Source organism: Chiloscyllium plagiosum, chromosome 4 (assembly GCF_004010195.1).
Source record: "Chiloscyllium plagiosum isolate BGI_BamShark_2017 chromosome 4, ASM401019v2, whole genome shotgun sequence".
NCBI classification, from domain to species: Eukaryota; Metazoa; Chordata; class Chondrichthyes; order Orectolobiformes; family Hemiscylliidae; genus Chiloscyllium; species Chiloscyllium plagiosum.
In genome coordinates, this window is record NC_057713.1 from 33797005 (window position 1) to 33814859 (window position 17855).

The window sequence follows — 17855 nt, forward strand, 5'->3', positions numbered from 1 at the left end:
ATGGTGAGTGGCTTCCTGGTGGTGGTGTTCCCATGTATCTGCTGCCCTTGTCCTTTGAGATTGAATTGGTCCTAGTTTTGGAAGATGCTATCTGAGGATATTTGCGTCAATTTCTGCAATTTATCTTGTAGATGGTACGCACTGCTGCTACTATGTTTTGGAGGTGCACAGAATTGTCCTGGATGGTGTCAACCTTCTTGAGTGTTGTTGGGGGCTGCACTCATCCAGACAAGTGAGGAGTATTCCATCACATTGTGTTTTGAAGTTGGCCTTGGGGAGTCAGAAAATGATTTATTTACTACACAATTCCTAGCCTTTTGAACTGTTTTTATAGCCACTATATTTATATAGCTGGTCCATTTCAGTTTTTGATTAATGGTAATCCACAGGATGCTGATAGCGGATGATTCAGTGATGGTAATGCCATTGAATATTAAGGGACGATGATTAGAGTGTCTCTTGTTGAAGATAATCATTTCCTAGCACTTGTCTGTCATTACTTTTACTTGCGACTTGTCAGTCCAAACCTAGATGTCCAGGTCTGGCTACATTTGAATATGGATTTACTTTAAGTTGTAAATGGTAGAAATCGCAGCATGAGATTGAACCCATATGTTCGAACTCTGATTTGATCATGTAAGCCATACTGACACAGTAATGAGGGAGTGTTGTAACACCAGAAATACTGTTTTCAAAATGAAATGTCAACTGGGACCCCAACCCCTTTCTTGGCTGGACTCATAAATTCTCCTTCATTTTCACCAATCTGTTGTGCACAACCACTCTGCAAAAGTGTAACGTAAATCTAGGCCCACTCAAACATTGCTGAAAGAGGACGGTATTGAATATTTTCTCAATAGTTCCTCATCTGGGCTGTACTATATTTTGCCACCAGCATTTTGGGTGAGACACCTGCAAGGTCAAATAAGCCAATTCCTGCTCTTTTGGTTAATAGCCAAGACTGGGGAATGGAGGTATTATTGAATAATTTATCATTTCCTATTCTCTGCACTCTACCTCTGCAGTTGTCAAATTATTTTTGTTTTGTTATGTTGATTTTTGTCATGGTAATGCAAAGCAGCATTTTATTCTGTGGTCACAAGCTCAGGCATTAGCTACACTATTTTGAATTGTGCAATTGAGTTAATGGAGAAGTTACTTTCAGGGGACAGAATAGAAAGAAAATAAACTGGAAGGTGGCTGACAATGTTCTTTTAGTCACCGTCTCTCTGAAATAATTGGAATGCTGGGAGTTAATGGCAATATAATGCACCAAATTTGATAGTCAAGAAAATATTTGATTCATATTGGTTCAGTTAGCTCTTCTAAGGGCTATTCTATTAGTCCTATGCCCCTGCTCTTTCCCACAGCAAAACGAGTTTCTCCCCTTCAAGTACTGATCCAACTCCCATAATATGGTGTGAATGAATCTGTTTCTACCATCCTTTCAGGCACACATAACATATTGCAACATGTCCTGTCCTTTATTTACCCTCTTACCACCTTTTGATTGGTATATGAATCACCTTTAAACCTGTCTTTTCTGTGTAATGGCCATTTTGCTAAGAAACATCATCTTATTTCTCCATCAAATCTGTTCAGTAGCCTTCTCTGTTCTAAGTAAAGTTAAAAATCACACAACACCAGGTTATAGTCCAACAGGTTTATTTGGAAGCACTAGCTTTCGGAGGGCTGCTCCTTCACCAGGTGGTTGTGGAGTCCACAATGAAGGAGCAATGCTCCGAAAGCAGGTGCTTCCAAATAAACCTATTGGATTATAACCTGGTGTTGTGTGATTTTTAACTTTGTACAGCTCAGTCCAATACCGGCATCTCCAAATCTGTACTAAATAGAATAACTCCAGCTTCAGAAATATATCTATGTCATAGAGGTCTTTCACCTCCCCCCCCATTATATCTCTACCCCCTACTTTTAAAGCATTCCCTTTACCTCTAAAAAAGGATGTGCATACTTGACCAGCTGGGGCCTAGGCAGTATTTTGTAAGTTTTATCGTAACTTCCTTACTATTTATGAAACTGAGGACCCCATGTCTGTTTTAAACTGCCTTCTCAACTTTCCTTACTGCTATAAATGTCTCGTGTGGGTGGAGATGCAGGTCTTTCTGTTTCTACATTCATTTTGAGTTCACCATTTGATTGCCTCCTTATTCTTACCAAACTGTACCACTTAATGCTTCACTGTGGTAAGTTTCAGCTGCCTTGTGCTTGTATGTTTCACTAGGAAATATTCTTCTCACCAGGAAGCTCTTCTGATCTGTTGCTATCCTGCTCACTGTTTACATTTTGACTTCAGGTAACATATCATCAGTGAAAATGATAATTGGGAAAGATGAATGATGGCTGATTGATATCATCCTTTTTACATAGTTGCACAAAGTCAATCACTCTGATTTTGTATGAACTTTGCATGTGTGTATGTAGAGTGAAGAAAGAAATCTAATATGGTTCCTTATCTCTCTTGAACCACTATGCATCTTATTGTAGAATCTAAAAGTATGCATGTGCCAGTTTTTTGAAAGTTGTTCAATTTAGTTTTACATTTTAGCTTTCTTTGTATATTTCTTAAATTAGTTAGAGTCATATAGTCATAGAGTTCTACAGCACGGAGACATTGAGAGCCTCACCCATCTTCTGCAGTTCTACACATGCATGTCCACTTTTGTTCTTGAGCAGCTTTATTTTCTCTCTAGTTATTATTTTTTCCTTTAATATACTTAAAGAACCTCTTTGGATTCACCCTAATCATCTCAGCCAAGGCTATCTCGTGCCTCCTTCTCACCCTCCTGATTTCCTTCTTCAGAAAACTCCTGTATTCCCTGTATACCTCCAGGGACTCCCTTGGCTCCAGCTGCCTGTACATAAGCCATATCTCCTTCTTTTTTCTGGTCAAAGCTTTAATATCTCTTGTCATCCAGGGTTCTGCCAACCTCACCCTTTGCCCTCACAGGAACATATAAACCTTGAACCTAGCTATCACACTTTTAAAGGACTCCCACTTGCCAGACGTCCCTTTGACTGTAAACAAAATACTCCAATCAACCCCTGCACGCTTCTGTCTAATTCCATCAAAATTTGTGGGACAGCTCTTTCAATGTTGACACAGCCCAGATGCTTTTAGGTTGACTTTGCAGAGTTGACAGGACTGTGCCTTTGTCAGTGTCTGTCATTGCTGGGTTGTCAGTCTGGACTCCTTTCTCCTATCAGACTTTTGTCGTTGTTAGATACAACTGAGTAGCTTGCTAGGCAATTTTAGAAGTCATTTAACAATCAACTACATTGCTATGGATCTGAAGTTACATGCAGGCTAGACCAAGTGGGGATGGTAGATTTCCCTTTTCCTAATGGACACTAATACACCAGATGGATTTTTACAATTGATAATTGAATTATGGCTCCTGGGGCTCTTACTATATGCTTCTGTCCAGTCAGAGGCACATTCGTACTATTTTCTGCTTCCTATTCCTTTTGGGCTCAGTAGAACTTTCGCTTTTAATGCTATGTGTTTTGCTTGCTGAAAGAGTCTGTAACATGCAACTGAAGTGCCTTTTGAAAGTTCATTTTTACAGTATCCACCACACCACCTTCATAAACACTTCATTAAATATCTTAACTAGGTTGATCACAGAAGAATAGGTTTTAATGATCTGCAGTGATTGAAACCAGGTGGACCTTGTCGACTATGAGATCCTTGATTGGGGTGGTTAACACAGGCCACTTAGGAAGCCCTGGCTGACCAATGTAATAGGGGATTTAGAATTTCCTGAGTTCAGGACACTGACTCCCAGGTGCCTGGCCATGGCAAGTGTACTGTGGACAATTAAATAAAAGGTAACTTGGTGACAGGATGCCAGCCTTGGCAGTTATTTCATAATCTGTGTCGGCTATCCTTACTAAGCCATTAGGTTCCAAATGAACTTTTAATCTTGTCCTGACAATAGTTATTAGTGGGTTCTCCCAGGATCCTAGATTGAGTGGCTTTAGTTAGCTTCCCCTCTCTTTTCTTTAAACGAAGATGTAACAATACTTTCGTCCTATGGCATCACTCTGTATCTAATCTAAAAATAAGTTTGCTCTATCTTCTCTTTCCCTCAGGAAATGTAGTCATTTTTCATTTGAACTCATTGACTTGTTAGCTTTGAGTGATGCCAAACTATTTAGTAACTTCTTTGTATCTGTTTACAGTTGTTTTAGTCAACCTGTTCAGATATGTTTTGACAAACGTAGATTCATGGAGATATACAGCACAGAAACAGATCTTTTGGTCCAACTCATCCATGCCGACCAGAATCCTAAATAAATCTAGTCCCATTTGTCAGCATTTGGCCCATAGCCCTCTAAACCCTTTCTATTCATATACCCATCCAGTTGCCTTTTAAATGTTGTTATTGTACCAGCCTCCACCACTTCCTCTGGCAGCTCATTCCATAAATGCACCACCCTCTGCATAAAAAAATTACCGGTTAGATTTCTTTTAAATCTTCCCCCTCTCACCCTAAACCTGTGCCCTCTAGTTTTTGACTCTCCCACTCCAGGGTAAAGATCTTGTCTATTTACCCTACCCATGCCACTCATGATTTTATAAATTTTATAAGGTTACCCCTCCGTCTCATCTGATCTGATTTGATTTGATTTATTATTGTCACATGTACCTAAGTACAGTACAAAGACTCGCTAAATGAAAAGTTTTGTTTTATGTGCAATACAGGCAGATCATAACATGCATGGGCACGTATCTGGGGCAGTTGGGACTTGAACCAGGACCTGCCACTGTGCTATAAGAGCCTGACCTAATTGATTTTATCATTCCTTTAACTAGACTTTAAGTTTTCAATGTTTATAAGAGTTCTGTGTTCCTTTTTACGCCACCCGCTATTCTCACCCTCTCTTTGTCATTCTTGTATCCTTTTCAAAATTCCCCCCACACTCTGTACTTTCTACATTTTTCTGCTGTATTCAGTACCTGACATTAAACCTCCTTTCATTTGAACCTTTCATTATCCAGTGGTCATCAGCATTACAAACGACTAAACTTTAAGCGGGTTTTGAGAAGATTTGTAGCTCAGGTTGAGGTTCTGGATGTAGGTTTGCTCGCTGAGCTGGAAGGTTCGTTTTCAGCCATTTCGTCACCATACTAGGTAACATAATCAGTGAGCCTCCAGATGAAGCATTGGTGGTATGACCTGCTTTTTATTTATGTATTTAGGGTTCCTTGGGTTGGTGATGTCATTTCCTGTGGTGACATAATTTCCTGTGGTGATTTCCTGAAGACCATCAAAGACATCAACATAGAAGAAGATGAAATAATGGTCTGCTTTGACGTAACAGCCCTGTTCACATCCATCAACATCAACCTGGCCAAGGAAACACTGACTACACTATTAGAAGAACCAAAGACACATACACCAAACACCACCAACTTCATCAGCAACGACAATATCATCAAGCTAGTGGACCTATGCCTTACTACCCACTTCACCTTCACCAACAAAACCTGCAGACAAACCAACAGAACACCCATGGGATCTCCACTATCAGGGTTCTTAGCAGAGACAGTAATGTAGAGGCTCGAACAAACAACTCTGCCAACCATCCAACCCAAACTTTGGGTCCACTACGTGGATGACACCTTTGTCATCACTAAACGAAACAAATTAGAGGAAACTTTCAACACCATCAATAATACCGTTACTGGCATAAAATTCACTGAAGAGGAGGAAAACAACAACAAACTGCAATTCCTAGATATCACAGTAGAGCAAACAGCCAGTGGGGAACTTCAAACCAGTGTCTACAGGAAATCAACACATATGGACCAAATATTCAACTACAGAAGCAATCATCCCAATATCCACAAACAAAGCTGCACCAGAACATCATTGCAACGAGCCAGCACACACTGCAGCACAGAGAAACTATGCAGAGTAGAGGAAAATCAAAAAGAACAGGTACCCAATGGACACAGTCCATTCTCAGCAACAAACCGACAAGCAGACAAAACACATCCAGAAACTCTAGCCACTCTCCCCTACATCAAAGACATCTTGAAAATGACTGCCAGACTACTCAGACCTCTTGGCATCATAGTAGCCCACAAACCCACTAACACACTAAAACAGCAGCTAATGAACTTGAAGGACCCAATAGAGACTTCAAGCAAAACTAATGTCATTTACAAAATACCTTGCAAGGACTATTACAAACACTACATTGAACAAACAGGCAGAAAACTAGCCACCAGGATACATGAACATCAACTAGCCACAAAAAGACATGACCCAGTTTCACTAGTATCTTTAACTACAGATGAGGAAGCACACCACTTCAACTGGGACAACACATCCATCCTAAGACAAGCCAAACAGAGACACGCACGAGAATTCCTAGAAGCATGGCATTCCAACCGGAACTCTATCAAAAAAGACATTGACTTGGATACAATTTACCATCCCTTGAGAAAAAGAACAGGAAATGACATCACCACAGGAACTGATGCCACCACAGGAAATGGCATCACAAACCAAAGGAAACCTAAACACATAAATAAAAAGTTGGCCACCGCACCAGTGCTTTGTCTGGAGGCTCAGTGATGATGTTACCTAGTATGGTAATGAAATGTCTGAAACTGAACCTTGCAGCTCAGCAAGCAAATCTACATCCAAAACCAAGCTAGAAATACAGATATTGTAAAATGTCTGAGAAAAATGCAGTTCAAATCAATTCCAGTTAAATAAATATCAGATAGTTGCAGGAATTTCTGCTAAAAGTGATGAGTCACTGGGCAGATGTCAGCAAATCTATGCTGTCAGAGCCTTCTTGTTATCAAAATCCATCATTCCCCTTCCGTTAGCATAATCCTTCCAAATTAGAATAAGAACAGTAAATGATGGAGGTCATTAACAGGACAGATGGCATTTGTGGAGAGAGAGACAGCGCTAATGTTTCAAGTAAATTGCTTTATGTTGTAATTTAAGCCAATACTGCTGCCTATACTTTGAGATGGTTGTCTGGAGTATCACTGGTTTTGGATCTTTGTACATATTTCGTCTCTGAGGCTGCCTGCTCCTTATTTCTAAGTAACTACCTTCAATTCTTTATGTACTGTAACAATGCTTTATCTACATCAGGTGAGCCTCAGACTAAACCACCACCAGTTTTCTCCCTCTTTCTTTCTCTCTGTCTGTCTCTCTTTTCCTCTCTCTCCCGATGGTCCACTAGGACAATGGCAACTTTACCTTCTCCTTCAAATGAAGGAGAACTGGTGGATACAGTGTTATTTGGATTTTCAGAATACTTTCGATAATATTCACACATGAGGTTAGTAGGTAAAATGAGAACATATAGGATTAGGAATAATATAATTCTATGGTTTAAATCTCACATTGAAAGCAAAGAGTAGGAATAAGCAGATGATCCTGTGAATGTTACTAGCGAAATACTGCAAAGACCCTGCTAGGTTCACTGTTCAAAAACTAAAATGAAATGGATCTGGGGAGCAATTACAATTTTACAAGTTTGCTATTACAAATTAGCTGGGAATATAAATTGTGTGAAGATTGCCGGAAGCAGCAAAGGGACTTGGACAGGCTAAGTGATTGGGTAAGAACACATCAGGTTGAATATAATGTGAATAAGTGTAAAGTTATTCACCTTGGTAGAACAAGAAGCTGAATGGTTTTTAAATGTTGAGAGGTTGGAAATGCTGGTGTCCAAAGGGGTATCCTTGTCATTGAACACTGAAGGTTAGCAGGGAAGTAATTCAGAAGACTAAGGCTATGAAGGCCTTGTTGCAAGAGGATTTGTGCACTGATATAATCAAACCTTGTTGCAATTAGATACAGACTTGGTGAAATTGTGCCTGGAGTATTATGTGCAGTTTTGGCCTTCTTATCTAAGTAGGACAGACCTGGTGTAGAGGGAATGTAACTGAAGTTCACCATACTAATCCCTGGGAGGGCAGGGTTGTTTTCTCTTTAGAATCCCTACAGTGTGGAAACAGGCCTTTCGGCCCAACAAGTCCACACCAAACCTCCGAAGAGTAACCTACCCAGACCCATTCCCCTACCCTATATTTACCCCTGATTAATGCACCTAACTTACACATCCCTGAACATTATGGACAATCTAGCATGGCCAATTCACCTAACCTGCACATCTTCGGATCATGGGAGAAACCAGAGCACCTGTGGGAAACCTACACAGACATGGGGAGAATGTGCAAACTCCACACAGACAGTTGTTTGAAGCTGGACTTGAACCCGGGTCCCAAATGCTGTGAGGCAGCAGTGCTGACCAATGAGCCACTATGCCGTCCCCTCGCCAACATGCAGCCCCTGTTTTATGAGGAGAGATTGACGAAATTAGGTCTGTATTCTCTAGAATTGTAAAGAATGAGGGTTGATCTCATTGAAGTTTATAAAGTTCTTGCAGGGCATGACAGAGTGGATATAGTTATTTCCCCTGACTAGTGAGTCGAGAACAAGGGAACAGCATCTCGGAATACGAGCATGCCATCTCCTCACTGAGATGAAGTTGGATTTCCATACTGGGAGTGACCTGAAGCTATGGAGTTCGCGATCCTAGTGGACTGTGAAAATCCAGGCGTTACCATGTTCAAGATGGAAATTAATACACCTTTGAAGGCTGTTGACATGAAGGGATATAGAGAAAATGTGGAGATAGATAATCTGCCATGATCTAATTGAATGGTGAAGGAGGCTCAATGAATTGTTCACTCATGTTCCCAAAAAATATTAAAATTGTCTATATGAAATGTAAGCTAGTAAGAGGACTTGGTATGTGTTAGGTTAAAGGCAGTAGAATGCAGATGAGCTCACTGGCGCAGCCAGAGTATCACTGAAATAATTGCTTCTGATGGTATGAGAAGAATTATATTAAAATATTCTGAATTTACCCAATCTAAAATCCACCAGGATTAGTGAGGTTGTTGCAGTATCAGACCCCAACGTATGCCCCATGAAGAATAACTTAATATCTGAGGTTTGTGGAACTGTACTTAATAAATGTCAAACTCTTCAAATGAGATGGTGGTAAGGACAACTGAGGAAGAATATCATTTTCTGCAATGTACACTTTTGGCATGTTGAGGTGGATCTGCGTTAGGTCCACCTACATTTTTCTGCAAAGCTTGCTTCCATTTCCTGACGAATAATTGTTTCCTTTTTTACAGGAGCTTTTGTTTTTGCCAGAGCGACGTCTGAGAGAAGACAGCAAAAATATCCCTCTGACCTGCCCAGATGGCAGGCTTTTGCTCTTTGATGACAGCCTTGTGGTTATTCAGGTAAAGAGCTCAGTGTTCAAGAAAATTGACACAGTTTCATTTGTTCATCTAATGTGCTCCTCTAGTTTTGGAAATGACAGAATGAAGAATATACACACGCGAGGATTATTGAAAACATGGGAGTGGGGTGACCATATGGAATGTAATCAAAGGTTTTGGATGGTTTTCTCTGGAAACTGAAGGTATGTGCACAGCCTGAATTGGAGGCTCGAAGCTTTGGATTTTCAGAGATGTAGAGGAGCACGTGAAAGGTTTGAACACAACGATGAGATTTTAAAATTGGGGATTTGATGGACCAGCAGCCACGGTCAATGAAGCCATTAACAATGAATGAATGTAGTTGATGTGAATTAAGATACAGGGTTTGGATCAACTGCATTTTAAAGAAGCTGGAAGAAATGTCAATCAGGAGAGTGTTAGAGTTATAGAGACAGAAGATAATAAAAACACAGGTGAGGTTTTCAGCAGCAGAAGTATTGAGGAAGGGCTAGTAATGAGTGACGTGGCAAGTGGCAGTAAGTGGTCTTTCTCTGAAGTGGGGACTTGACCGGCAATGTTTTCCTGAAAGGCTGGAGTGTTAACGCTGACTGAAGATTGTCAGAGCTCAAGTGGGAACTGAAATTATATACTTTGGCAGCTTGGTGCCTCTGAAATTATTTTTTTGTGGATTTAGTTACTTTAATCCAAGTTACCTTTTCCTTTCTTTCCTTAGGGTTCTGAAAGTAGCATCTACAAGCTTGACACGCTGTGGGTGGATAACATTAGCTCTGAAAGGTGAGCAGGAATAGGTTCGGCTTGTTGCCCAGGGAGGGGAACAGATAAATATTATCGTCTCCAAATGATCGTTCATGCTGGTGTTTGGTTCAATGGTACTGTAGGAAGTACTGGTGAAATTTGGTGCCCTGCCCATTTTTTAGGGCTGTGGGCTGGGGATGGTGACAAATAAAGGCCACCAAAGGGCCTCATCTGCTGCAGATGCTGCTAGTCCAGCATTGGCCAGGGCTTACCATACAGGGAGAACAGCAAGTAAACCTGTGTAGGGTTGCTTTTTAGGGTCCCAGGGTGGATCCCTCATTTGAAGGCATTTGCTGAGAGCCTCCCATTTACCCTAGCCACTGTCTTGTCATTTCCACCGACTCCCCTTTCCATACCATCACTCATCTATAAGCTGAGATGCAGGCTTGAACCTAAGCCCCAGGTGAGTAGAGCATTGGCCTCGTCCACTGTGCCCCTCCATGATGCTGGAGTTACTAACAATTGACAGCTTTTGTTGGGTGTGACCTCTGCCCCCAAAGGCCTGTTGCTGTCCAGTTAAGTGCCTGAATTGCACTTAATTCATTGGGCGTTCCCTAAAGGATGCAATGCAGAACTCCTATTGGTTCATTGGCCGGTCTTTGGTGTGGTTAATGCTATTAGCACCATGAGAGCCAGTCCTATGAGTATTTCAGGATACACGACAACTATTTGGCCAGAAAAACCCCATAAAATTCAGCCTTTGGATATCATTACCTTGCATTAGCTCATATTAGTGTATGAGGTATCAGAGCATGAAATTTTCATCAAGGTTCTGTGGGGGCAAAATGACAAATTGTCTTGAATCCTTGTGTGCACAGAAAAGGTAAACATATTGTTATCAAACATGATTTATATTTAACTGAAGATCAGAGCAATGCAAGTAACAAAATTGTTCAATTATGCCACTTAGAATTATATTGGAGATTTGGGCTGATGGTTCAACGTTTTCCAAAAACAGGCAGCAGATTCTGGAAAAACTATCCATTGATTTATAAAGCCCAGCCTTAATACGAAATGCACTCCTCATTATTACAATAATCTCTCCAGCTTGCAATTACACAAATATCATTCCACAGAAAAGAACCATGAGAGAAATATTGTTGATTTTATGTAAATTGCATGTAGGCATCTAAATTCTTGACTTTATTTTGTGTATGCTGGCTGCAGCATCTCAGTATATTCACCCTTACAGATTGTGGATCTGCACCCTATTCTAGGATTTGAATATATCTGTTATTTTGACACATTGCTGCAGTATTGGGGGTAGTGTTGAGGTGTTGGAATTGAAGAAACATTGCAGTTCAGAAGCCTACCACTCTTGGTGAAGCCCCCCATAACTTGAGCAACTAATACATTCAGTTTCTTTTAAGGCATTTAATTGTTAATCAGTAGTAATTGACTTCTGTTGTGAGCTGTGTTGCAAGGTGGAAGGTCAGGTTAGTGTGGAACATGTAAAACTGATAAATTAGAGAAGGTTCCTCGGATGCTGCCTGACCTGCTGTGCTTTTCTAGCACCACTCTAATCTAGATTCTGGTTTCCAGCATCTGCAGTCCTTGTTTTTATCTAAATGAGAGAAAGAATCCCTCTCTTGGTGTAGTGTTTCTCAATGTAAGGACATGAGAGAATTGCTATCTTCAAAGCAATTGTTGGCTTATATTATTTGTGTTTAGAAGATAAACAGAGCTTTTAAGCAGAATTTTCAGTTCCAGGAAGAAGTAAAAGCCATCCACCTCCAGGGTGTCTTGCCTTCAGCCTGCATTAATAGGATTTGATGATTATCAAGTGTTATAGTCCACTGTAGTGCTGGAGTGTGTCCAATAGCACTTCAGGATGGATCAATAACAGCCTTGGATAAACCTGAAGCCAGTGTTGTGCCTTCATTACCACCTCCAGGATTTTTGCGATGGTCTGTCTTGATCATTTTCATTAAAACCGTTCCTATTGTAAAAGCTGGCTGCTGACAACTTTCAGTGAAAACTCTGGAAACTCCTTTATGTTTTGAGGGGATTGTGAGACATTGTCTTCCAACATATATCACTAAATGTCCTTATTTGACCAATGTATTCCATAGTCTTCTCCATTTGAGCACTTTTGGATCTTTCCCTGAATACCGTATTAACAAAATGTATTTCTGTTCTCTTTAGAAATCAATTGAAGATAATTGTTCCAGAAGAAGAATTCATATTTATCGTTCAAGATATCCAGGATAAGGTGAGAAAGGAACTTAAAACACTGTCAAAAGGGGAAGTGATGTGGTCTTGTCACCTCCTGAGATCTGAATGTTTATGCAGTTTAGAAAATGGAATGGATACTTACCATTGTGGATGCTGGAGATCATTGATGAATTGCATTTTTGACATTCTGGATGCAATTAGAGTTGGCCTAAGATTGTGCTTTTAAAACTGTCCATAATTGACTCTGAGCTTTCATATCAAATAACAATGTGAGAAATAAATGTTTACTAGTAATTTTGAACATGTAGGAAGCCCATACTGAAGGAAGATTTCTCACGATTTTGTTAGTGACAATATGCTGAGAATTTGCTCACCTCAGAGTGCCCCTTTGACTCTTTTCCCATCATTCTGGCCTTTGAGTGATTGAAGCACTTGAGTACTAGTACTCCAGTTCAATCATAAGTGGTTGCTTCATTGTGCCTGTGCACTTCAAGATCCCATTGCAATATTTGAAGGATGTCAGGACCTGCTCGCTAAACTATATTTATGTCCCAAACAAAATAAAGCTAACTGGTCATTTAGCTCTCTCTTTGTAGAGTGTTGCTATGGTCAAAATGAATAATAATGTAACAACAAATACTACAAAAGTAATAGAATTATACAGTACAGAAGAGACCTTTTGGCCCATCTGTACTGCCATAACTACATTAAATCCACACTGGTTCCCATTGCAAATTTATGTCCTAAATGTATCTGGAATAAAATTAAAATTCATTTATTTTATTTGAATTTTATCCAAATGTGAAACACCAACCACACATCATAGCATTCTTTCCTACACAACTTCTGGTATACGTCACAACACTGACTGGAATATCCTTCACTCGGTGGTAGGTCCCTCACCTTTCGAGTCCAAATGCTTCAAACTGAAAATCCACTGCAGAGACCCGAGCATAAATTCTGGGTTGACATTTTAGTTTTGTACTGCATAGAAAGTAGGGGACTATGTGCAGTGCTGCATTGAGGTATAGTCTTTTGAATGAAATATTAAACTGAAGTCGTATATATGCCCCTGTAGCTGGATGCAAAAGCTTCTATTGTACTACTTTAAGAAAAGCAGGACAATCCTTCTACGGCTTTGTCCAACATTTAGCTCCAGGGAACATTTTCAAAATCAGACATTGTTGTTATCAATTTCATTTGATGTTTGCGTGACACTGCTGCATGCTAATGGGCTGCTATTAGATTCCATTATCATGGGAATTATATTCAAAACGTGCATTGCTGCAAAGGGCTTTGGGATGTGCTAAGACTGTGAACAATATAAATGCACATTCTTCTCACACATTCGCACCTGAGCATTCTGTTCCTTAAATTCACAGATGGTATGGTTTTGGAAGCTGAACCAAGCCATTCGGCAGCACTTAGCTGGCAAACTGGATTTCCCATTGTGGGGTGAAGAAGGGGCAGAGGATTCATACAATGTGCCTGTTTGTCGTTTTGCTGCCTACACTTATAACAGCAACCCTCGATTTAAGGATGCAATCTATGAAGGCAACTGGTATAAGGGAAAGCCCCATGGCAGGTATACAATTGTTGAGAGTTAACCTTTTCAACCAATCTAATTGGGAAGTAGCACTGACAATTGTTTGATATTGTTCAGACGGTTTATGATTAGTGTTCGTTGAGCAAAATTAAGTCTTACAACCTCCTGCCTGTTCCTCATTACTGGTACAATAGGTGCAGTGTGTTCCCATGAATATGTTCCCATTAATGGTATCTGTATTTGAAGACAGGGTCTTTTCATCTGAATAGCAGAAAAAAACAATCCTTTTGGGATGGTCTTGTAGACAGTTCTTGACAATATTTTCTGAAAGTAGTTCCAAACACAAGAACTGACTAGTTAAGGAATATTGATTGAAAAACATAAAATGTTGGCAGAAATAATCTCTAACTTCTCTTAAAAGGCATTTATTTTGTGTAGTAATTGGGTCACAAAGGTCACTTAAAATTTAAACAAGATCCAGTTTGGTTGCCTTATTTGAGAGAGATCAGTAAGTCTGTGCAGCAAACATGGAAACTGGAAGGTGCTGTCTGCAAATTCAGTGGTAATTTTCAAAGGTAATTAGTTAGTTTCTTGAAAATCAGGACTATCATGAAAGTGAACATATTGGAAAAGATTTTTACCAAGAGCTAATGGGTTAAAAGATGCCTTATGTATTGTAAGATCGGATGAAGAAAATCAGTGAAGTGATAACGTCTTTACCTGTAAGCAGACCCACCAGTGAGAAATGTTCAGAGCAAACAGGTCTATAGATCATGAACCCATACCCCCGATTGGATAGGAGATAGGAGTTGTGGATCTACAGTTTTCAGATCTACACTAACTGCCAGTGCTATTCATTGCCGGGTGAGACTGATTGCAGAACTAATCACTTCCTTCCAATTTGGGCACCGCCTTGAATTTCCTAGGGTTGTGGATAGCAGCAGCTATTTAGTAACTGGTATTTTCATTGGTTTAGTGGAATCATGAAATGGCCAGATGGACGGAATTATGCTGGAAATTATGAAGATGGTCAGGAACATGGGTAAGAAATGTCAAGACTGTCTAATTCCATCACTTTATCATCACCTGGCTCCAACCCCGCCTCAATGCCTCACTCTGTCAACTACTGATACCCTGATCTAAGCCTTTTTCTTACCTCTAAGCTTGACTGTTTCAGGGCTGCTTGGTGAGTCTCTTGTTTTCCAGCTTCCAGAAACTTTAGAATCATCCTAAACTCTGCTGCCCATATTCTCACTTGTACAAGTCCTGTTTAACTCTCATCCCCATATTCTCTCACTTGCATTGACCCACATACTCCTGGTCCAGCAGCAGTTTAATTTTAGAATTTCTATCCTTATTTTTGAAACTTTCTATTGCCCCACCCTTCCTATAACCACCTTGAACTCTTCAGTCATATGCAGTGTTCTCCATTCTAGTCTTTTGTCATCCTTTGCTTCCATTGTTCCAGTGTTAATGGTTATGCTTTCAGTTGTTAAGTGCTAGAATTCCATCCTGAAATTGCTCTGCTTCCCTACCCCTATCTCATCCTTTAAAATGCTCCTTTAAATTCCATCCATTTGACTAAGCTTTTTGGTCACATCTTAATACTCCCTATGTGGCTTCATGCCTAATTATTTTCTTGTTGAAGTGCTTGGAATATTATACTAAGTTTGAGGTTTTGTTTGTAAAATAAAGGCAGTACATGTTCAATATTAGACAGGTCAGGAAACATCTGTAAAGAGAAAAAAGAGAATGTTTCAGGTCAATTGTCTTTCATCATGATGTGTAAACATGGTCCAATGTAACTTTCCCAACCATGACATTTCTGGCTAAGAGCTTGGCTAGCAAAGTGTATTTACGTAGTTATTTTCCTCTTTAGTGGGTCTAAAAATCTGCTCAGAATGATGAGATGGTGATTCAATTTGTCCGACCGTTTTAAATAATCTAATCAAGGAGAGTTGTTGCCGTATTCCAAAAAGACACAGCCCACTTTAGCGTAAGATCAACACTTATTGCAAGTGAAATCAAGGTCATTTCAGTTTTCATGATGGATACTATCAATCCTATGAGGCCCGCCACTCTAGGAATCTCTTCCTTTGGTAATGTTTTTGCCGTCCATTCAACTGATCTCCCACCCTTGGCCGTATCAATGTTGCCAAATTATGCACTGGTAAAATGCTTTGGAACATTTTGCTGGTACGATGCTTTCAATGCAGGTTGCTACTTAACTGGGTCAGGTGGAATTTAGGAGGTGCAGCCATCATACAAAACAATTAACAAAATGTGCTGTATGGCTCCAAGGTGAGCTAAATAGCTATATTGCTTGGAGGAGGGGGAAGACTGAACGTAAGCATTCCACATCCATCCTGCCATCATTAAGGTTCCAAGGCCTCTGCCCAACAGGCATCCTTTCTGATTGACAGAGTACAAAATTGTGATGTGCCTGTCTCTTCTGGCATTGCTTCAGGAAAGGGAGAGAGCAGCAGTGTATCCTGGCTTAGTCAGCATCATACAGCGAATTATCAGAGGGTACTGATGGTCACAAGTGAATGGGAACTGGAGGGGCACAAGTAGCCCCTTGGTAAATTGGGAATTCCACTGATTTATGGATATACTAATGACTTGTGCTCTGTTCTAGTTTTGGTGTATATGTTGCTCCTGGAGGACCAGAGATTTTTGATTGTTATAAGTGTCACTGGAAAAAAGGGAAGATGCATGGCTATGGCATCTGTGAGTAAGTACATCGAATATTTGAATCCGTGTCATGGTCAGCTCTCAGGCTTTGAAACTAGAAAGACTTGATTTGGTGCCTCAGTTCCCAGCAGATTCATGTTATCTATCCTTGATTAACACATCTGTTTCTCAGCATTCCAAATCTTTGCCTATATCTGACATTAAACGAACCAGTTTTTATTTGCCCAGTCTGTTTCTTCTTTCCCTCCTTGAATACAAATCTCACAAAGAACAAAGAACAGTACAGCACAAGAACAGGCCCTTTGGCCCTTCAAGTCTATGCTGCCACATTTTGCCCTTCCATGCTAAAATGGTCTTCACTTACAGGATTCCCTTCCTGTTCATGTATTCATCCTGAGTGCTTCTTGAATGCTACTATTCTGCCTGCTTCCACCACTGCCTCTAGCAACACGTTCCAGGCTCTCTCCACCCTTTGTGTGAAAACATTGCCTCACACATCTCTTTTAAACTTCCCCTCCATTGTTCCTTGAACCTGTGTCCCCTAGTAATTGACCCCTCCACCGTGCCAAATAAGCCTCACACTTACACTCTGTCCATGCCATTCACAATCTTATAAATTGCTACTAGGTCACCCCTCAACCTCCTGCATTCCAGTGAAAACCCAGTCAAGCAATCCTTTCCTCATAGCTAAAATCCCCCATCCCAGGCAACATCATGGTAAACATTTTCTGTATTCTCTCCAAAGCATCCAGGTCCCTCCCCTTCCTGGACGTCTCCATCTCCATTTCTGACAACTGACCCAATATGGACATCTACTTCAAACCCATCGATTCCCACAGCTACTTCCTCTCAGGCCCCAACCTGTAAAAACGCTATCCCGTATTCCAATTCCTCTGCCTCTGTCACTGCCACATCTGCTCCCAGGAGGAACAACTCCACTCCAGAACATCCCAGATGGCCTCCTACTTCAAGGACTGCAATTTCCCCTCCCACATGCTCAACAATGCCCTCCACATCTCCTCCACTTTCTGAATCTCCACCCTTGAACCCCAACTGCTCCAACCACACCAAGGATAGAACCACCCACACCCCGGTCCTCAACTTCCACCCCACTAATGTCTGGATATAGAATATAGAACATAGAACAATACAGCACAGAACAGGCCCTTCGGCCCACGATGTTGTGCCGAACATTTGTCCTAGCTTAAGCACTTATCCATGTACCTATCCAATTGCCGCTTGAAGGTCACCAATGATTCTGACTCTGCCACTCCCACAGGCAGCGCATTCCATGCCCCCACCACTCTCTGGGTAAAGAACCTACCC

General features: G+C 40.7%; 1 protein-coding gene across 2 annotated transcripts in view; it reads left to right on the forward strand.

Annotated features, from left to right (window-relative positions):
- LOC122548937 (ALS2 C-terminal-like protein) overlaps positions 1–17855 on the forward strand; it is a 102592-nt gene that overhangs the window by 42872 nt on the left and 41865 nt on the right. For both annotated transcript variants that reach the window (XM_043687923.1, XM_043687924.1), the window contains exons 9-14: positions 9209–9319; positions 10032–10093; positions 12260–12326; positions 13672–13874; positions 14812–14877; positions 16474–16569. In XM_043687923.1, coding sequence (XP_043543858.1) covers positions 9209–9319; positions 10032–10093; positions 12260–12326; positions 13672–13874; positions 14812–14877; positions 16474–16569 — 605 coding nt within the window. The remainder of the gene's footprint in view (positions 1–9208; positions 9320–10031; positions 10094–12259; positions 12327–13671; positions 13875–14811; positions 14878–16473; positions 16570–17855) is intronic.